Genomic DNA, 21,981 nt, shown 5'->3' on the forward strand with positions numbered 1-21,981 from the left:
CAAACATCAGATGGGTAGGACCCATAAGACAGAATGCAGCTCAACTCCATAACGCACACTCTTTCATCTCTTTTTCTCTCTCTTTCTTCAAGAGGCAATTCTAAGATGCTTGAAAGCAATATTTTATTGCCTTTTTAAAAAAATGGATCTTTGCTTTGACCCACCAAAAAAAATTTGAAAAAAAAAAAAATAGTAAGGTCACAAAGAATCACTATTGCTCTGCACATGCCAAAAGCTAAAGTCAAATCATTAATTTCTGTAAAGTATTATTCCTAACCTTAACCTAGTTAATGCAACTTAAAGACTGCTAATCATTATCTGAGCATGGTTCCATGCCTGTTTAAGAAATATAAATATAACTAGTTAATGGGGATTCCTTGGACTAAATGATTGAGTATTCTGTACTTCCCAACTTAAAAATATCCAGGTATGATTTAAATTTTACTGATATGTTTGAAAGAAGATAAGTTGCTTTCATCATCAAACCAAAATAATCTATGATCTATAATAATTGGGGGAAAAAGGTCGTTGGATGGTGAGGCCAAAAACCATGCTCAGTTGGAATAATAGGTCATGAAGGCGTAGCTATGGTAAATGAACTGTATTTTACCAGCTCTGAACAGAATGAGTACTTGTCAAAGAAAATCAAATTCAATAATGAACAGTAAAAAATATAAGAAGGGAAAGTACGTAATGAATGGACCCAATGCAATGCATGTCATATTATTATATTTGCCCCTAAGGAGATTATCAAAGACCTAAAGAGTTATAGGGTAACTAAGACAAAGAGGTTAGGAATAATACGGCCCTAATTTTGAACCTGCTTCTCTGCATTCTCAGCATGTACTCCATTATCCAATGACAATGTCTTATTCCTCTCTCGTGATATGAACAACTCCGGATTTAGTCAGAGATTAGAATGTTACAGAATTAACCGCATGTGAATCTTCAAAACCAAACTTCTCATTAACTCTGTCAGATTTCTTTTCGGCCAAACTTATTTGAAACAAACTGGGCTGGCCACCATGAATGACCTTTTTTAGCAGCTAACGAGGTGTGATTGAAAATTGGACCCCCTTTTTAAAAAAAGACAAAATCATTACTTTGGTCATAAGGACTCAAGGTAGTACTTGAGTCTTAAAACAATTTCGTATAATAGTCTTTTTTAACTATTTCAGTCATTTTTCCCCCCAAGCAACTGTTTCAATCATATGAACCAACATGAAGGCATTCTCAGGACTAAAATTAATAATTTATTTTTTTAAAAGAATTTCATAAATATATCCAGAAGCACTTGTCCCCACAAAACATGTTTTTAGCGTGGTAATGCTAGGCCTTGTTTACATTCTTAAGCAGGAAATTGAAACAGCCCATATGAGGTGCCCATAGGAAGTGATTCAAAAGCTGATTAAAAAAATAGTTTTCCATTGGGATAGGCCCAACTAAGTTGAGCATTCAACCTCAAGTGACTGAGAAATTGATTCAATCTTCTTTCAATTTGTCATCTTTCTCCTCTCATCTAGCTCATTCTCCTGTAATTGGAGAGACATCAGTGACTGTTAAAAACAGACACTACATGGGAGATGGCCTCTATTCTACCTTTATTCACCACAAGGGGCCCAATCCATTATTCTTTTGCTTCCTCAAACTGCTAGTTCTGCATGTTTATTCTGAGCTCTGTTTCTCTCTTCACATGGTGATGTCGACAATGGACTTGTGGTGGTGGACCTAGCTACCAGAATCGAAAACCAAGAACACAGTTTTATGGGGTAAACACAGCAGTTTCTTCACCAAGTGTGCAAGATGCAAGAACGCAATGCTGCATTATATATATATATATATATATGGGGTCAGAAACTATAGTCTTATATTAGTATTTAGTACTTTTCTAGTACTGTTTGTCCCTGCTCAGTTTTGGTGGGTGGCTAGGATTAACACTAGCTAAGCTAGGACCATCATGGCATTGCGATACAAATAGATTCAAAATAAAGAACGTTAACATGAATCCACTGAACTCTATTACCGATAATATTCCCATGTATGTCATGGCCCTGTTTCTAGTAACAGTGGTATGAGATGATAATATGAACAAAGAAAGCTGATTTACTGTGAGAAGAGAGGGGGAAGGAGACAGCTTTTATTATTATAAGGGGACTGTAAGCAACAAAGATAGTGTGTCGTGAGCGAGCATGCATGCATGTTGGGTAGACACAAGATGTGCTGCTCAGCCCATCCTTTTGTGCTTACACTACTTCCTGAATCTGAGAGAGATTTTAAGTACGCACTTGTTGTTCCGTTGCAGAGTGAATCCAAAACCAGCCAGCTATGCATGATTGAGATAGCTTCCTTGGTTCATGAAAGTAAGTTCATGATCGTTCTACTTTAAGAAGATGCCCAGAGAGGTAGGGATATTATTCTAACATGCAAGACAGTGCTTCTAGAGCCAAACATTGTGAATTTTAAACTATACATATGTTCATTATTGATTCATGATGTCTTAAGCAAGTTTAATTCTTGTGTGAGGTTAATTTTAACAAAGAATGGTGGAAGAGAGCTTTTTAGTTTCGACATGATCTTGTTTGAGGTACTATTGGGCACTAGTACCTCTATTAATGGAGATTCAAACCCTAATTTGCTATGTTGTTAGAGTCAGAGACTAATCCATTCTGTTAGATTCAATTTATTAGTTATTCTTATTTTCTTCCCATTTAAAAAATAAACATGGGGCAATGGAATTAATTCATTCTTCAGGCCATCCAATTGAGATGGGTCCAGACAATGGGTTTTATTCTAGATCCCAATACTTCGTCGAATCTATCTTGGGCTTCTTCTCATTTTTTAGTTTGCATTTGGAAATTAAAACCCAGAGCAAAACAATGCCCAGTTGCCCATCTTGATATCAGGGTCCATTCGATTTAATAAAAAAAAAAAAACTTGTTTTCAATATGACTTTTAAAAAACTTAAGTTGAATAAAAGTGAAATTAGATAATATAATATATGTTTGGATTAGTTTTTATAAAAATTAGTTTGTAAAGTAGAAAAGTTGTTTGAACTATAATTAGATAAGTAGGTTTAGTATGTAGAATGACCCAAAATAAATATCATTTTTATTAATAATTAAAAATATGAATTTACATAATATAATAATTTTAAATTATTATAATGGGAAGAAATTATATTTAATGAATAGAAATTATAGTAATGTGAAAAATTTGTGAACCAAATAATATTCTCCGTACAATTCGTGTAAATATAAGATAAAAAGTAATATTAAAAATAAAAAAAATTAATATAAAAACTATGTTAAAAATTATTTTTATAACAACTAAAGATTGGGAACCACAAGGAATATGTAAAGAAAAGCATAACAAAACATAAACCTAAGGACAAAATGTTTTTTAATTTTTGCATAAGTCCTGAGTAACTTTTAGATGTTTCTGGAATCATATTTAAAAAAACTAGTTTTTAGCCTATAAGTTAGATTTGTTAAAAATTGTCCTAAACAGTGGCAAATTTACAAACTACTCATCTAATTCTATTTATAAGACACTTTTAACATGTTTCACACAAGTAAAAAAAAACCTTAAACTACATTAAATCTTCATTAAAATATAATAACTTTTTTAATTTTACCCCTATTTAATATATACAAATTTTGAAAAAAAATAATTATCTACCTTATAATAAATAAAAGATAATATAGTACATTCATAATAAAAATTTAGTGAAGTGGTTTTTAAATAGAAGAAAAAAAACTTTTTTTCTTTGCTCTATAAACAGAACCATGGAAGCCAGTTATTATGCCTATAAGCTATTTTTTTGGCTACTGGGCCGCCCCACCAGAGACGCAAATAATGATTTTCTTTATAAAGTAGTTTTTTTAAAAAAGATTTTCCTTAGTTATAAACTTTCACATCAAATTTTAACAATTTAAATAAATTCATATATTTTTATATAAAATGATCAAATATGAATTGTTAAAATTATAATCAATTGTAACGAGAGGGGAAACGGAGGAAAAAAGGAGAGTAAAAAAAAAGGGGAAAAAACAAATTGTTTTCTGTTCTGGTTAGATGACTGAAGGGATGTTTGGCAACCTTGAAAAGTGCTTCTCATAAACACTTTTTCACAAAACGATACAAATTCCTCTACATATTTACTTCGTAAATTATAAAATACTCTTAAAATTATAGTTTAGTTTCTATTCAAATACCCCATGAGTAGCACGTGTTGATCTTCAAACTAACTACAAGGCCATGTTCATGCAAAAATCAAAATGCGTATGTCACCAAAAAAAAAAAATGAAGCTTCACTGAATTAGTATAAATCTCAACTCCTGGGGCCAACCTTGGTCCCAAAAAAAAAAAAAAAAAACTCCTGGAGCCAGCTTTTCTATTTTGTTTTATTTTTAATTCAAGGCTGATAATTTAATTACTCAGCTTTGAACTTCAAGTCAGAAAATTGCGGTGCTACAGCCTAGGTTATTCGTAATTAACTAGGTATTAAGAAGCAGAGCAATTCAGGTAAAGCTGCGGCCTTTGGACGAGTGAGTGTCCCTTCAGCTCAGGCTTGAGGCAGCAGAAACTAATTATCCCCCAGCTTCGAGGAGATTTGATAGGTCATAGGTCGTATAACATTACCAAATATCAAAGCCTGGAGGAAAAAAACAAGGAAAATCTCCAACAAATCTGTGGAAACGAGACTCAATCAAAGAAGAGGATAATGGCATTGCCAATTACTGGTCTCAACACTCTATCATCAATTTCTTCCAATTCCACTCGTGGGCTATCATCTTCTATCTCCAAGTTCTTCGTTTGCTCCGTTCCCATCAGAGAGGGTCACACTCTTAAAACCTCTACAAGCACTAATCTGAGCAGCAATGGCTCGGGAAGATACAGGGCCGTTTCAGTTCATGCCATGGCTTCCTCTTTTGGTTCTCGACTTGAAGAGAGCATCAAGAAGACTATTGATGAGAACCCGGTTGTCGTTTATTCCAAAACTTGGTGCTCGTGAGTTCCAACTCTTTTTAATCTGACATCTGTTTTGGATTTTTCTGAATTTAGTATTGTTTTGTCCTCGATCGCTTTTGTGCATTTGGAATCACTTGATAAATCCTGACTTATTCATTCATGCTAAAATTTGTATGAAGGTATTCTTCAGAGGTGAAATCGCTGTTTAAAAAGCTCGGCGTGCAGCCATTGGTCATTGAATTGGACGAAATGGGTAATTTATTCATCACTTCCTGATTGATAATGAATCATCAGTGTATGGTCGTGAAGATTCTCAGATTAGTTTTTGCAGCGTTTATGTAACGAGTTTTGTATGGTTTTTCTCATGGAGGCATTTAATCACTTCCACGGGTTATTCATCTCATATTAAAATGAACAGCAAGAGTGTATAGACAATGTTGCATTAATTTAAAGATAGGCGGCAGTCGCAATGAATGAGATTGAACATGAGTGAGAAGTGTCTGAAGTGTGCATTGTCAGAGTGTATTGTTGCAGCAATAAAAAAAAAAAAAATTGCTTCTTTACAATCTAAACGTCTTCAACATTCATGGCCATGCATTACTGGTTGTCAGACGATGAACTAGCTTATTTGAGCTTTTTCCTGCATGTGAGCAACCCCAGAATTTACTTACATTTAAACCCACGAATTTTTAGACCTGCCTGCCTTTCTGTCCATGAGGTTCTTAAGAAAATGGACAGCCGATTCCTTTTTCATACTTACCGATAACATGTACCTTTAGGCTTCCTTGTATATGAGATGTTCTAAACTTCTTAATTTTTGGCAGTCTCACAGACACACAAACAACAACTTCTTAATGATAATTAGATGTTTACATACCATTGTTTTAAATATTAAGACTTGGTGCTGATTAAGTAATGCTTATGGACTAAGCGTATCAGAACCTTGATCAAATTATAAAATAAATTACATGGTCGATACGCAATATTATTGTGATTTCATTCATGAATTGCATACTAAACTCAGGTTTCTATTGACATCAGGAAACAGAAACTATTTGAACACTATTTGCATGGATGAATGGCAAAAATATTGCAGCAACTCTTAATATTTCCCCCCTACTATCCTTATTATGTTCCTTCATCAATTATAAGTGAACTGTTTTTCACCCTTCTGCATGCATATGCCTGCCATACATGTTCGACTGCAATAGAAGCATGTCCTTAACTCATCATTGTCTCCTTCCTCAATGTTCCTTGTCAAAAGAACATAAGGGGAAAATCACTCCATGTGACATACTTTGATAGGCACCGCTTTTATTGTGTGCTTCATGAAGTTTGCTCTATAACCTGTTCATTTGTCTTTGTATTTTGTATATATCTAGGTCCGCAAGGGCCACAATTGCAGAAGGTATTGGAGAGGCTTACGGGTCAACACACTGTACCGAATGTTTTTATTGGTGCGTACCTGTTTCATTACATAATTGTTCTTTAATAATATGCATAGGCAGTAAAGTATGTTAGATGAAGGTTTATTTTATTATCATTATCATATCTGCTGTTTCTTTTCGTAGCTGCCTGGCTGGGATGCTGACACAGTATTTCTTTTTCTGTTGATAATCCATACACTTTAGAGTTTAGACTCCCTTCTGAAAGATTGCTGGGAAGCTTGTTAAAGATGGAAAGTGTTTGGATTTGGCCTGTGTCATTGGTAATTAGGATAGTTTATTAGTAATTAGAATTTGATAAGAAACAAAGCTTTAGTTAAGGAGGCGGTGATAACTGATAAGTTATTCTCTCCTCTCTATTAATTCTGATTTGGACCCAGGGAGGCAGGTATTGATACTAGATATTCTGATATAAGAGCATACAGTTATCCGCTTTTTGATGTCTTCCAGTCTCATTTCCTAGTTTTATTTGTCAATTATGACATGTCTTTAGGTTATCAAGCACTGTTGGTCAAAAAGGGCAAAAGGTTATAAAATTTTTTTTAGATCTTTCCAAAACTTCTGCAGAATTCTCTGTTCCTCTATTTTGTGTCTAGCAAATGTGTTTTTTCTTTTTAGGGATGGGGCATGGCTTGTTAAACCATATGATATGACATACAGGTTATTTTGAAAAACACACTTACAAGCTAAGGACAATGAATTTGGCTTTTGCATGTGCGTATGACTCTACACTAAATGGGTATTGTATTTAGGACCAGATGAGTATAAAAGTACTTATGAAACTAAGAGTCTATATTTTTCCCCAAAAACTTGAGACTTTAGGTGTTTTTTGCCAAAAGAAGAAGAGAGAAAAGGGGATATCTGTTCAACTGAGAAACTGATACTTAGTGCAGTAAGATAAATCAGAGTGCCAACAGAAAGCTAATCACAGAAATAGTGAAAGGCAAAATAATCTGACACAAAAATACACATACAGCAATTTACATTCCTGAACAAAAATCTACAGGGATATTAGAAAAAGAGATGTCCCATTCTGCCCCTGATAAATAAACCTTACAGTCGTAACAAAGTCAGAATTATAGACTAGTTTAATTCTGTATGTGCCTTGAATGAGTTATTGAATGCTTAAATTGAAGTATTATCGTCCTTGATTTCTCGAGCAAATGAGAGCAGGTTACATTACAAATCACAGATCTACTTTAGATGTTTTTATTTGGGTAGAACAACTGATATGACTTGAACTTAAAAGTGGTACTCTTGTCCATTGCAGGTGGCAAACATATCGGCGGCTGTACAGGTATATCAGTATTATTTTAGAGAATGTCTCTTCAGTTCAAAACATCAATCAATTTTCCTTTTCTAGTAATTTAGTTTAGGTTGGCATGGGAACCCCTCTACCCCAAGAATTAAAAAGGGAAGTGCGAATTAGGGACATGGGACGAGATTTCCAAAATGATGGCACCAATTATTTGGTTTAATTATATGCCCATGGGCTAATACTGCATCTGTATCAAAGTGCCTAAAACTGCTTGTCTTCATAGATTAACTTAGATAATTTTTGTCATTTTTAGTTTCCAATATTTAGCATTTTGTGTGCAGATACAGTGAAGTTGTACCGTAAAGGAGAACTTGAACCTTTGCTGTCAGAAGCTAATGCTAAAAAAGAGAGCTAAGCCTGTGCACGGAAGCGGATTCTGATCCAGTACTAATCTCTTTTTTGTTGGCCTATTTGGTACAACCCCCCCCCCCCCAATGTCTGTCATATACTTTAGTTGAAACTTGAAATTTATTTTTGAATACTGATAGCCTATACTCCCCAAATTAAGGTTTTGCAGCTAAAGGGTTGCTTGCGGTAGAAAACTTCTAACCGAATAAATATATATTCCTCTTCTTTAGCTGGGGGCATTGGTCCTTCTCAGTCTTTATCTTTAATTCCTATGTTGATGCTCATCAGCGTGGTGTTTTCTTTTGCTTCTTTGTTATGAAATTAACACCGGCAAATATGAAAGGGGGAAAATATAAAAGTTGTTACCAGATAATTGCTAAACTTTGATTCCTCTGACTGCATAAAATTGGTTAACATGTAATTGTAGTTTTCTTATTCATGTTATACATAGCTGCTTCTTTTATTACTACTGACCACACATAGAGAGAATCACACATGTGTAATGTGTTTCTAGCTAGAAAAAGTAGTATGTGCACATCATAAGACATTCAAGATAAATTATATGATCACAAATCACTGTTACTTATGCTGTTTTGGATGCAAGAATGATTTCCCTCTTTTGCTTGTAATAAGCAAGCAATTCATCATGGTTTGGAAGGCTTGCTTTGATTGCTGGGTGCGCTCTGAAGTTCTGAATCCATGCAAGCAAACGAGGGAAATCGCGGGCATTCATCACTTTAACACCAACAGCTTCCTCAATTTCTCCAAATGACAGAGCTATCCATCCTATGACTAGATCTATTAATCCAATCTCATTGCCAGCAAAATATTTACTCTCCCCAATGGCTTGTTCCTCTAATATCTTCAATGCTTGTTTGGCTTCTTTTGCTGCTTTCTCAAACTCTTCTCCTTGAGCCACATAGAATGACACGAATGCGGAGCTCTGCAATCACAAAGCTTTGTGTCATTGATCGCACATTTTAAGAGGAAGGGATAAGTCTGGAGGTTTCAAGCTTCACCTATGGATTGTGGAACTTACCTTTTCTTCTGCAGACTTGATCCAGAATCTAGCCATGGCTCTGTCATAAGGGTCCTGTGGAAGCAGGGGTGGTTGAGGCCATGTTTCCTCTATATACTCCAAAATAACAATAGATTCTGAGATTGGCTTGCCCCGGTGAACCAGAACTGGGACCTTTTTGTGAATTGGGTTATACTTCATCAGCAAATCGCTTTTGTTGGCTAAATCCTCCTCCACATATTCATACTTTACCCCCTTCAGTTGTAGAGCCCATATGATCCTGTAAACATAAGGACTTGGCCAAGCTCCAAACAGCTTCACTTCATCCATCGTCTTGAGATTTCTCCTGCCTGTATTCAGCTGAGCCTTTGAGAATTCTAATATACAACTGAGTGGCTGGAAAACTGCAAAAAAGAAGGCTGAATTTATTTTGGCCTTATTATCGTGGCCTTCAAGGTTGGCAACTAGACATTTCGTACTTTTTGACCAACGAGCGAATCGAAGTTCCTTTCAAGTCTGCCGTCTAGTCAGACGGGAAACAGCAAGGAAAGAGCATGATAATTATTATAATTTTTACACTTTTAATTTTTTAAAAAAAAAGAATTTATAAAGTTTGAATCTTTATATATTTATGTATATATCCTTTTTTTGTGTGCCAACTATATATATATCAATAATATTAACGTGCAAGCGAAGACAAACAATAAGGATTAGAGAACAAATAATACCCAAATGATAAAACAGAAATTAAAGCTGATAAGAGACGATAATAAAATCTAACGATTAAGGCAGGAGAGATTTGCCAGAAAAGAAAAGGTGGCAATAAATCTAGTTATTACATAGAGCAGTCTACACACAGGCTATCTAATGAAGTGAAGTGACCTATACAATCATATAAACTAGACAAGTTTATTATTCCTAACGTTACATGCTTAACTAGAAATCTTCACCCTGGTTCACTGAACAACTTAGAATTTTGAGATTCCTCAATGTCCCTCCCAGGTATAACGTAATTCATCACGGTTCTGAGACAAATCCGTGAGGTAAATCCCCTGATCTTTAGCGACCCAGATGCAGTTCTTCCATTGACACTTCCGGAAGAGACGGTCATCGTACCAGAAAACCTCAAACTCAGCAGAAACACCTGTGTCTGTTCTAAGGTGGCACCAGAATAAAGTGGAGTGGAAGAACTCCGTCCTGAAACTCCACGTCAGATTGGACCCCCCAGACAGATTGTGGGTCCCCAGATCATCCTCTTGGGATTTGCATCTGGTGAACAAGTTCTGGTTGTTGCTCAGACCATTCACTATGTACACGTGCCACTTTATGAACTCTGGAAATATATTGTCTTTCACCGGCAAAGCATTTGAACCATCACTTGCCATGGCTATTGCGCCTGGTGCCCGTACCAATGTTACTACTGCTACAAGATTGATGATAATAGACTGGGAATTCGCTCTTATCTTTGCCATCTGATTTGCGAATGACTCTTGCTTTGAAGGATTGGCGGGTTTTTATATATATATATATATATGAATGAATCGTTTTTCCCGTGGGACCTGGGAATTGATGAATTTGCATGCTGGCTGCTTGATTTTCAGGGGGTATCGGAGAGTGAAACGTTTTTAATTTTGGCCCGAGGGCTGGTTGCTACGTGCTCGATCATTAAACCACGTAATTACATGACATTAATTAGTATATTAATCACCATTAGAATGGGAGAGGGCAGTCTTCTCAAGAAGGACTTATTCCTTGGCCAAAAAAAAAAAGAAAAAAAGAAGAAGAAGGACTTGTTCCTTCCGAAATACTCTAAAGACTTGGTTGGTGGAGGTAAACCGTCGTACATTTTGTCTCTTATTTATTATTATTTTTATATTATTATGATTAATTGTACAGTTTTTTGATAGAATTTTGCTGTTTGTGTTTCTTGTGTTTGATTTAGAGAAGAGCCTCTCATATTTCCTTCCCATCCTTTTTTCTCCTCTAGTTAAAAAATCAATATTTGAACAGTTCAGATTTGATTTTGTACAAAATATTTTTTTATTGTAGTATTATATTACTCATATCAAAGTTTAGCCATTTACATTTAATTAATTATTTTTAATTTATAATTGAACATTATGATAATAATTTTATAAAAAATAAATCTAAACCATTTAAATATTGATCTTATAATTATAAAAAAGAAAGAGAAGGGAAGAAGATGGGAAGGAAATAGCAAAGGTTGCTCTCTAGCGTTTAATGATGGGATCATCTGAGGGTTGGTGTATGGATTCATTCACTTCACTCACGTTTAAATCAATTTTTTTTTTTAAGTACCATTAACAAAAACTATTCAATTGGCTTAAAAAATAAAAATTATTCAACACAAAGGAATTCGTAAATTTGCTTAATTAAATTAAATAACTTAGTTTTAAAAAAAAGGTCTAATTCTAAAGTTGATTCTATTATTATTTAATATTTTATTATTGCTGGCAAAAAAGTAATATTATTTTTTGTCTAGAATTATAACTGTTATTTTAGATTCTGTTTATGAAAATTAAAATTTAGCCCAATATTAATGCATATGAATATGTTATGTATAAAAAGAAACTAATTAAAATGCTATAAAAATCGCATTAAAGAATAATCACATTATTTCGAGTGGCGGGTCGGGTAACGGCCAAGCGGAAGCGTGGCGATTTTAGCATCATCCAAGATAACCAGATGGGGTACCTCACAATGATGGAGTTACAATAACCCCATGGTTCGCAGCCACGCATTGAAATGGCAATTCCTCTTCCTCCAAACCTGCTCTGCTAGCCACCATGGCTTCTGCAACTCACAATTCATCCACTCTCTGCTTCAATCTTCAAACACCACCTAACTGTCTCATTAATCGATCTAGTAATTTTTTGCACTGTGGCCATCGGTATGGAGAGCCTCTCTACTCTTCTATACGCGCCAGGGTTCGCCTTCAGCGAAGGATAAGAGCGCGAAGTAGAGCTTCCGTTCTTACTGTTGTCTCTTTTTCTTCCGCAAATAAACCGTCTCCTTCCTCTGACGTTAGGTGACGTTCCATCTTTCTCTCCCGTAGTCCTATTTTTACCAGCAATGACCTCTTCGGGTTTTACTGATGTTTGGTTTTTTTGTGTTGTGGGCATCAGCTGGAACATTGGTTAGTTGAATTTATACTTTAATTTGTGCCTAATGCTCCTAATGCTTAGTTCCTGGTTCGAATGATCAGCTAGCAATCAAACAATGAATTTTTCTGGCAATGCATTGGTTTTAAGCTACTTCAGTTTGAAAATGGAGTATTTTCGACTTATGCTTAAATATATAGTGCTTACATTACCATTAGCTGGCTCTATGAACATTAGTATGCAATTTTCTTCTTGATGCGACCCCTAGAGCGTCGAATGTCAAATGAGACATCTTTGTGTGTACTTGCTAATATGACAAGTAAAATGATGAAATGAGTCTTTTCTTTTTAATTTTTGTTCTGCCTGCTTTTAGGCTTTTGTCTAGTTCACATTGAGTTTCTTTTTCATATGGATTTTCATTTTTACGCGATGCTTCAATCATCAGGTTCTGTTTGCCAGTGATGCTTCATCATTAATCGTATTTATTCTTCAGCTCTACAGCCAGGATAAGGAGTGAAGTTCTGTCTCCCTTTCGGTCAGTTAGGATGTTCTTTTATATAGCTTTTGTTGCAAGCGCATCTCTAGGGGGATTGATAACAATCACACAACTTATCGGTGCACTGGGTAATCCATCAAGAGCACCTGAAGTTCCAGTGATTCTGAAAGACCTCGCCATTGACCTCGGAGCGGTGTCTATATTTGCTTTCTTGTACTACAGAGAGAACAAGGCAAAAAATGCACAGCTGTCTCGACTCTCGAGAGAAGAAAGCCTATCAAATCTTAAGCTCCGAGTGAATGAGAAGAAGACCATTCCGGTCAGCACATTGAGAGGGATTGCCCGTCTGGTAATATGTGCAGGCCCAGCATCATTCATAACGGAGTCCTTTAACAGTAGTGAGCCTTTCACAGAAAGCCTCCTAGAGAGAGGGGTACTTGTTGTGCCCTTGGTGACCGATGGGGATTCACCTTCTTTGAAGTTTGATGAGAGTGAGGAGCAGAAGCAGGTCACCACCAAAAGGAAGAGGCTCTGGCAGCTTGCTCCCGTTTTCATCACTGAGTGGTTCGAGTATGTTAATCATGAAAATAAATGAATATGCGATTCATTTTACCAAAAATAAATGTGATACAATTTCTTTGACATCATAATTTCTTTGCCTCATAATCTCAATAGGTGGTTGGAAGAACAAAAGAAGTTGGCAGGTGTATCCTCTGAGTCTCCAGTGTAAGTATTATTATTATTCTCCATGTCTTGGTATGTAAGGAGTTAGTGGCATCTTACTTTTCTGCTAAAACCTAGAAATAAAACTTGGCAGTCACTGTGAAGTTATATTGTAACTGGAAGGAGGCAGCACCTGGTATATAAAGTCATATCTTGGGATTCGTTATCATGAACATTGCAGTTGATTTGATGCTATGGTTATTTCTTACATTTAACAGGTATCTATCTCTGCGGCTAGATGGCCGAGTACGAGGAAGCGGGGTTGGGTATCCTCCATGGAAAGCTTTGGTTGCGCAATTACCACCAGCAAAGGGAATTTGGTCTGGCTTACTAGATGGCATGGATGGGAGAGTTCTTTAGAAGAAATAGTGTTAAAGTTGATCTCTCGTAATTTTTTCCCGTTAGGCATCTTCTTAAAGTGGAAAATCCACTACTCCTCATCGAGTCTTTAATGTAATCTTCTTATGAATTGAATCCAAGGTCATGCTTAAATGCATAACAACATCAGGAGAGCTGACCATACTCAGTTATGTTGTACAAACGTGTGTCTATCTTCTCGCGGTAGCCTCCCATTGGAACTTCATTGAGCGTTCATGGATATGGGCAAATTTTTTCTGAATGATCTTTGCTTTTATCATGTTTTATTTACTAGGGTGTGTTTGGATGAAACCAAACCGTGGTTTGGAAAAGTGATTCTGGAGAATAGATTCTGGGAAAAATAGATTCTGTGAAGAATAGATTTTGTAAAAAAGTGATTCTAAGAAGTGAGAGTGTTTGGATAGTTGTTATCAGAAGTACTTTTTTATATACAAATTACTAAAAAAAAAACTAAGTTAATATGATAATTACAGAAAAAATAGATTTTATGATATATTTTAATTTGAAGAAATAAAATTGTTAATAATGTTTTTTATCAACATAATTAATAATCATAAGATAATTAATAATAAAATAATTAAGTGTATATATATTTATAAAATATAAGATTAAATATATTTATAAAAAATATGTTTATAAAAAAATAACAAGATACATATCATATAGGCCCTCGCACTCTCCTTTTTTCTCCAAAAGCAAAAAAATTTTGCTTTTTCCAAAACCATGGTTTGGAGTCAAAACCATGGTTTACCATGGTTTTGGTTCTTGAAGAGGAGTTTGGGTGATTTATTCCCCAAACCATGATTTGGGGTGTCACCCAAACACACCCTAAGTACATGAACTCAACTCGAGGCATTATGTTAAAAAGGACTCCCGCTTTTAATTTCTAGTCATGTCAATTGTTTTAAGGCCATTACTCGGTTGGCATATTCATTCCTACTTCTCTGGCCTCAGGATGGTCGCATTGTAAGTGTTACTGATCACTGCTTCCAATGGAAAAGCTGAGTAATTTATGAGCAATTGCACACGGAACTGGCATAGGGAGCTAAAACGATGAATTTGAGAGAGAAAATACAATACAGATTCATCTTTGTGACAAGAAAATCCTCGAGCTACAAGCATCTTTAAAATTACAATTACATTGGACGACTATTCACTCATTTGACTTCCTCAATCTCATCCAGGGCGTAGTTGTTTGTGGATACATTGGCATAGTTAACTTTGTTGAATCGGACCACGACTGGGTAGCGAGTCTTGGGGTCCTACACAACACACAAATATCAAGCCAAACACAATTAACTTCGGTTTCCGCGGAATCATGTTCCCCACACACACACACACACACACACATGTGCTAGAAATCTCACCTGATCAACAGCAACAACAGAACCAACGCCCTTGTACCAGTAGGATTCCTTCCTAAGAATCTTAACCTGTCAATCGTATTTTACGACCATCAAATTAAACATATGTTAGATGATCCTCTTCGTTCACAACATTTCAAGTTCCACTTTATATTTCACAGATAAGAAACATGAATATTGAAACAGACACAGCAACACACTAGAATTTGGAATGTTTGTATGTAATTCCTTTTTCCTTGTGAGGCTACCAATAACATAAACTAATTTCCCTCATAATGATGAGAGTGAAAATAAAGAGTTGATTTTTTCCCCACTATGTTGCTCCATACACTAATTTCAACTTTTTACTAGTTCAATTATAAGTGTCTAACTGACAAATACTAAGCATAAAAAGAGATTCACTTTTCAAGTCTGTGTACTATAACTAGGCTGCCAATGAAATTAAGCTTAAACTGCATAGCATACAAAACTTGCCTTCGCCGTGCGGATGTCTTCCTCTGTCTATTCTCTCACACTGCCGTTGTATGTGAGCATATTACAACTACAAAAGGATAAATTGCCTACATAAAGTGGTCTATCAAATTACAAAGGCTTGGCTCAGACGTGGCAGATTCAAATCCCTCTAATTTCATAATCTAATATTGTAAACCGAGTTATTTAAACAGTCTAATCAATAATGATCTAACTCAGGACACGGTCTCTAAATTAAATAAAAAAGGAAGAACTGAAAGAAAAGAACAAACCTTAGCTCCTCTCTTGGGGCCAATAGGTGGCGGCTTGGGTTTGGGAGCTTCCGCTTCCGCCGCAGGAGCATCGGGGGCAGGAGGAGGAGGCGCCGCCGCCGCAGCCTCATCGGCAGCCCTAACCACCAGCCTCGAGTGGTTGTTCTTTGAAGAGAATGCCACCATAGAGCTCCTGGAGGCAGAAGTTGAGCTGCCTCCAACAACAGAAGGCGCCAACACGAATCCGGAAGCAGCCGATGCCATGTTGCAGGTGGCCATGAATGACTTCTCCCTCTCTGGGTATCTTAGAACGAGAATTGAAATCTTTCCAAAGCGAGGCAGAAAAATTAATAGAAGGAAAAGGACAGGAATGAAGATCGAGAGGCTTTGAGTGAGCTAAAAATTGGCGATTATTTAGCGAATTATCTGATCCCCGTGAGCCAGTAGAAATCGTTTCCTCCACTATCCTGCTGCCACCTTTGCACCATATCCCATTCCTCTGGATAATGCTGTTCCAACTCCTCCCCCGCCACATTCCATTTAGTGTACATTTCGGTTTTTTTTTCTTTCCTTTTTTTGAAAACTAGATTTTAGCCCTGCGATTTTTTGGGACTATGCACTTCATAAGTGCTTTTTATTAGAAAATTTTCTGTTTATTAGAAATAAGTACCTTTTATTTAAGCAAAAATATTTTTATTTAACTAATTTATTAAACTTTGTTATACTGTCATTAATAAATTAGTTACAAATCAATTAATAAGTCATTAGTCAATTTATTAAGTATCGTTATAAAATAAATGAGGACCTTTATTTAAAAAATACATTTTTTATTTATTTATAGCTGGATTATAACTGTTTATGATAAAAATTGATTGGAGTAATATTATTATTAACAAAAAAGTAGAGGAAAAAAAGAAGTGCTCCCACATGACCACATAAAGTGCCAAAAAGTACTGTCCAAAATACACTGAAGTTCCCAATCTTCCAAGTGTAAATAAGCCTAGGGGCCACGCCCTCCCCACGCGCCACTCACCCGCTGCCCCTGACAGGAAGGCGTAACCTCAATTCAATCTCAATTGCCTTAATTGATATAAGTAAACAGATTTAAATTTTATTTAATATTAAAAAATAATTAGAATGCTACATAAATAAAAAATATGTTAACATGATATTATAAAAAATGTGCTTGTATATATTTTATTTCAGAATTTATTGTTCATGCACTTGGAAGTTATTCTAGCAATTTGTTAATTCTTTTTTACAATTTGTTACCCTTGATATGCTAAAGATATGAACGCCTTATTTTATTTCTAAATCTATTATCAATACAAATATTAAAAGCTATTTTGAAAAATCCATAAATAAAAAAAATGCTAATATAATATTATAAATATATAATGTCAAAATAATTATATGTCAGTACTCACTGTTAGGCATGCTTTAACTTTTTTCAAAAATTAAAAATTAAAAAAAATGAATATGGAAAAAAGAAAAAGAAAGGAAAAACCATTGCATTTTGAAAAAGAAAAAAAGAAGTTATTAATGGCGCCATGACCTATGACTAGGAGTGTTCAAATCGTCCCGTCCTGGTCTCGATCACTTTGGGACGGGACAGGACGGGACAAAAAAAATTTCAGGATAAGACAAGTTCGGGACTAAATGGGATGCTGTGCGGGACAGGACGGCATGCGAGACAGGGTTGTCCTGTCCCGGGGTATATAATTTAAAAAAAAATTGCAAATATGACAAGTAAATAAAATACAAAGAATTTTATAGATGCCCTGATCTATTATCAGTCCAATCCATCTCCCTTTCAGTCTAGGCTTTAGATACTCACCTCCATCACTCCTTTTGCGACTCCTTCTCTCTAGCTACTGATTGTCGTGAACGTCCCTACTGTCATCGTCGTTGCAGCTACATGCCTGCATTATCCTTCTTGCCTTCGCTCTGCTCCGTGAATACTCATTGTGTCGCCGTGATTCTTGCCCTTGTATTCTCCCCGTGTCGTGTTCGCTGCTCACTCTCTTGCCTGCCGTCGAGTTGCCGTGAAGTAAGCTCGTTCCTGTTATTGCCGTTGCTCTGCTATCTTTGATTGTCTCTGATTGCGTCTTCTTACCCTGTCTCTCCCCTCAATCGCCAGCTCTGTCCCCGTGAGCCCATCGCCATGAATTGTGATTCTGTCTTGGCTTTGCTTTAAACTATCCCCACATCGTATGAATTGGTTAGTTAACTGACAGATCAGGAAAGACGGACAGATGCTATTACAATTTTAGCATTTAATCTTTGCATCTTCTCCATCTGTGTGTCAGGTTGAGGTCTTGTTAAATCAATTTTAATTAATGAAGTGTCTAATTTGTTACAAATAATTATAAGTATTGTCTATTTTCAAATGCCCAAATTATTGTTTTTGGCTCAAAGCAATCTGTTAGGCCTGAAAAAAAAAAAAGAAACAAGATGAAATTTTAATCAAAATGACAAGCCCCATATTTTGACTAAAGGCCCAGAATTGAAAGGAGAAAAAAAAAGGGACAGGACGTCACCGTCCCTTCCCAGTTCCTTTCGGATGGGACACTCCCAGGACAAGATGGGACGTAGAACAAAAATCCCGTCCCGTCACTGTTCACCAGGACAGTCTTATATCAGTCCCGTGAACACCCCTTACCCATGATTACTGCTTTCATTGTTTATGAACTGGCTAACCATTTTTACAGTTAGTTATATATACAAAATATTTTTATGTTTTTCTTTTGTTGTTGTCTGAACTTGTATTTTTATATTCTTCATGAAAAATTTAAATTCACGGCTTACATCTAAGAGACACTTAGAAACTGTTAGGTCGACTGACTGGGGTTTCGTCCTAGCTTAACCACGGATCTCGGGATCGAGACGTGGGAACGCAGCACTCCAAGGGTGGGGGCCCGTCCGTATGAATCCTTGCAGCTCCCGAATTCGATAGTCTGGACTTGTCACGGTTGAAAAGACGCCTATTTCTCATGGGATACCGGATGGTAATCCAAAAAAAAAAAGAGACACTTAGAAACTGTTTAGTTTTATTGGGCTGCGCGCCATGGGTGGGAGATATAGGCGAGAATTGACCGGTGGTACCAATCCATTAAAAGAACCATTTGCGAAAGGCATTAAATGAAGAGCAAGAATACTTGGCTTGCTAACAATTATGGCAATAAATGGCCTCCCAGATAACTATCTGTAACAAATCAATTTAAATCAAATTGGCCGATTGTGGGTGAGATTCGATTCCGACACCGTGGTTTACCGGTCCCACCTCATCTCTACTGAACCTATTTTTGGCAATACCCTAAATATCAAGTCAATTATCACTTTCACCGGCAAAAAATCAATTAAGATATACTTAAGTGGCAAAAGCGGGGAGGCTAAAGGTGGGGGTTTTTTTAACAAAAAAGATAAGGTTTTAAATTTCCATGAAATAATTAAAAAAAGAAAGTTTTTTTTTTAATTCTGTTTATAAATTACTTCATTAAAATTTTAGCATGAATATATTATTTCATCATTCATTTATTATAATGTACTTATCTGATTCTATTTATAAGTTACTTCTAATATGTTTCACACAAATCAAGGAAAATTTTAAACTTTATTAACTACTCCCTCCGTTCCTTATTATAAGAGACAAATAACCAAAGTACGTTGATAAAAAAAATAGTTAAAATTAGTTAAGAACAATTAATGTGTAAAAAGTATAATTTTTTTTTTTTCTAAAAATTCCCTCATTAATAGGAGAGAGAGCATGAGAGAGAACAATTAATTATTAAAAGAAAAGAAGTGGGAGGGAGAGAGTGTATGAGTTGGAGATAATAATATGGATAAAATAGTAAATCAACACAAAAAAGTAGAGACAACTTGTAAGTGTCTCTTATATATAGGAACATGCCATAAGCATCAAATGTCTCTTATAATAAAGAACGGAGGGAGTATCATTTAAAATTCAACAACTTTTCAATTTTATCCCTATTTAATATATATTATATCTCATATAAACAAAGTCAACAAAGTAATAAATAAAGAGTAAAATTATATATTCATACAAAAAATTTCTCCCAGTAGCCTATAAATAGAACCAAAAAATTTCTCTTTCTATTCGATAAATAAGACCAGAGGGGTATATGGTTATTTTTGTGTGTATATATTGAATGGGGGGCATGGTACAAAACTTGTTATACTTTAATAAGAGGTAATAAAGTTTAAAATTTTTTTATCTGTATAAAATATGTTAAAAGCATCTTATAATAGAACAAAGGAGTATATGTTTTATATTAAACGTTGGCAAAAAATATATATCTTTTATATTAAAATCATTATCAAACCCCCTTTACGGTTGGCGGTTGGTACGTACTCCCTCCGTTCCTTATTATAAGAGACATTTGATGCTTATAACATGTTTCTATATATAAGAGACACTTAAAGGTTGTCTCTATTTTTTTATGTTAATTTCTTATTTAACCCATATTTATTGTCTCCAACTCACACTCTCTTTCCTTCCCACTTCTCTTTCTTTGAATAATTTACCATTATTCTCTCTCATACTCTCTCTCCTTATTAATGAGGGTCTTTTTGGGAAAAAAATTATGCTTTTTACACATTGATTGTTCTTAACTAATTTTAACTATTTTTTTATCAACGTAATTCGGTTATTCGTCTCTTGTAATAAAGAACGGAGGGAGTAGTAATTTAATTATAATGAAAATTAATAATAATATTATGAGCCCGCAGCGAAACCAAGGAACAAATGTAATGAGCTCGCAGACACAGTGGCCGGCCCACAATCCACCCAAGTTCCAGAATCGTATCCGACGTCAGCAAACCTCTCTCTTTGGCGCCCAGTCTTCTTCATTCGCCCTCTCGCTTTTGGTTCATAACCGCCATGAAATTTTCTGGTTCCGAAGGATCCTATTCTTTACCACTTTTCAGAATCAAGCCAAGCGAGCGGTCCCACTAATACAATGAACAAAAGGACCTTTTCGATTGTTCCCAGCGATCGACTCCTCGATAGAAACTCTAGAGGGAAACGATTGCATAGAGCTCGGAACTCCAAGACTCATGGCAGTTCCGCCAAATCTCTTAGTTGAGTTCCTAAGTTATCTGAGGAAGACACTGTTTTTTTCCCCCATAATTCTTTGTAATATTGATTTGGAATGCCAAAACCTTACACATGAACAAAGCTTCTCTTAAAGAAGTGTTCATCTGATTGATCATTAGGTTATTGATTCACAGTTTACAATGCCCATGCAAAACTATGGAGTTAACTTTCCTATCGGCACTAAGTGCAGCATATTTCTGCATTTGTTAATTACTTTTTTTCCCCCCAAGTATTTTATATTTGGCAGGAAATTCATTTGTTTGCCTCTATATTAGAAATCTTTTTCCTTTTCCCCTCTAGGTTTTGGTTGCCAGAAAAAAGTGAAGTTTACAGCTAAGGATGCAGATACCTCTACAACATGCAGAATAGAAACTTCTCCCATGCCTGTAGGAAGAAAAGAGGATACGACATGTAAGGTTTTCTATCTCATCCTCAGCTGGTATAAGTTGGTACACGCGGTATTGGTTATTCATAGACTTAATATTTTTCAAATTTTTATTATTGTTAGAATTAAATTGCCTGGCATTTATGCTTAATTAATTGGCCTCTGATGCAAAATATAGATGCAAATCAACCAAAAACCTCTGAGTATGCATTCTTCAAGAAGTCAAAGGAGGATGCAGGTCAGATATGTCATTCGAATTCCCTGCAAAAGGATGCATGCCTATCAAAGAAGCCTGAACCAAATGACTGTTTCAGAGGTTGGCTGAACAAAATGTTTATGTTTTTTGATCGATTCCATTGAAGAATTGAAATTTTTGGTCTCACACCAGGAGCTCACAAGTTCTCCTTAATTATTCTTTATTTTCCTCTCTGTTTGACTCTGGATTACTTTTATTGGAATGAACCTTTGACTTCACTTTCTGAGACTAGCATATTCAGATCCCTCACCCCTTCAACAACTTTGAAGATATTGTACATTTCCTCATCTTGTTCGCGACTAATTAATAACGGCATGAA

The 21,981-nt window shown here is 35.6% G+C and overlaps 6 protein-coding genes across 7 annotated transcripts; 3 read left to right on the top strand and 3 right to left on the bottom strand.

Annotated features, from left to right (window-relative positions):
- Positions 1-4,505: 4,505 nt before the first annotated feature.
- LOC114735407 (glutaredoxin-C5, chloroplastic) lies at positions 4,506-8,311 on the top strand. The gene is made up of 5 exons (XM_028923097.1): positions 4,506-5,010; positions 5,151-5,224; positions 6,354-6,428; positions 7,687-7,713; positions 8,016-8,311. Exons 1-5 carry the CDS (start codon positions 4,724-4,726, stop codon positions 8,087-8,089), a joined length of 537 nt encoding a protein of 178 aa, XP_028778930.1. The 5' UTR covers positions 4,506-4,723; the 3' UTR covers positions 8,090-8,311.
- Positions 8,312-8,444: 133 nt separating this feature from the next.
- LOC114735397 (probable glutathione S-transferase) lies at positions 8,445-9,445 on the bottom strand. The gene is made up of 2 exons (XM_028923086.1): positions 9,122-9,445; positions 8,445-9,025 (listed from the first exon to the last, which is right to left on the bottom strand). Exons 1-2 carry the CDS (start codon positions 9,428-9,430, stop codon positions 8,666-8,668), a joined length of 669 nt encoding a protein of 222 aa, XP_028778919.1. The 5' UTR covers positions 9,431-9,445; the 3' UTR covers positions 8,445-8,665.
- A 641-nt stretch (positions 9,446-10,086) lies between these two features.
- Positions 10,087-10,572, bottom strand: LOC114735421 (S-protein homolog 1-like). Its single transcript, XM_028923120.1, has one exon. It carries the CDS (start codon positions 10,570-10,572, stop codon positions 10,087-10,089), a length of 486 nt encoding a protein of 161 aa, XP_028778953.1.
- A 1,279-nt stretch (positions 10,573-11,851) lies between these two features.
- LOC114735381 (protein LOW PSII ACCUMULATION 1, chloroplastic) lies at positions 11,852-14,056 on the top strand. 2 transcript variants are annotated; one of them, XM_028923072.1, is made up of 4 exons: positions 11,852-12,149; positions 12,716-13,288; positions 13,394-13,444; positions 13,660-14,056. In XM_028923072.1, exons 1-4 carry the CDS (start codon positions 11,908-11,910, stop codon positions 13,799-13,801), a joined length of 1,008 nt encoding a protein of 335 aa, XP_028778905.1. In that variant the 5' UTR covers positions 11,852-11,907; the 3' UTR covers positions 13,802-14,056. The 2 variants fall into 2 exon arrangements, with proteins under 2 accessions (XP_028778905.1, XP_028778912.1); XM_028923079.1 differs by having other exon boundaries at positions 12,059-12,149; positions 12,668-13,288.
- A 796-nt stretch (positions 14,057-14,852) lies between these two features.
- Positions 14,853-16,288, bottom strand: LOC114735415 (photosystem I reaction center subunit IV A, chloroplastic). Its single transcript, XM_028923109.1, has 3 exons — positions 15,927-16,288; positions 15,187-15,252; positions 14,853-15,081 (listed from the first exon to the last, which is right to left on the bottom strand). Exons 1-3 carry the CDS (start codon positions 16,182-16,184, stop codon positions 14,977-14,979), a joined length of 429 nt encoding a protein of 142 aa, XP_028778942.1. The 5' UTR covers positions 16,185-16,288; the 3' UTR covers positions 14,853-14,976.
- A 4,564-nt stretch (positions 16,289-20,852) lies between these two features.
- Positions 20,853-21,722, top strand: LOC114735370 (uncharacterized; the record flags this gene model as incomplete). Its single annotated transcript, XM_028923065.1, is given in 3 exon segments — positions 20,853-20,987; positions 21,322-21,432; positions 21,585-21,722. Coding segments are annotated over 3 exon segments (352 nt in total), but the record flags the coding sequence as incomplete, so codon positions are not given.
- Between the last annotated feature and the right edge of the window lie 259 nt (positions 21,723-21,981).

The sequence above is a fragment of the Neltuma alba genome, unplaced genomic scaffold, assembly GCF_004799145.2.
Source record: "Neltuma alba isolate B1F8T4 unplaced genomic scaffold, ASM479914v2 tig00002677_pilon, whole genome shotgun sequence".
Taxonomy (NCBI): domain Eukaryota; kingdom Viridiplantae; phylum Streptophyta; class Magnoliopsida; order Fabales; family Fabaceae; genus Neltuma; species Neltuma alba.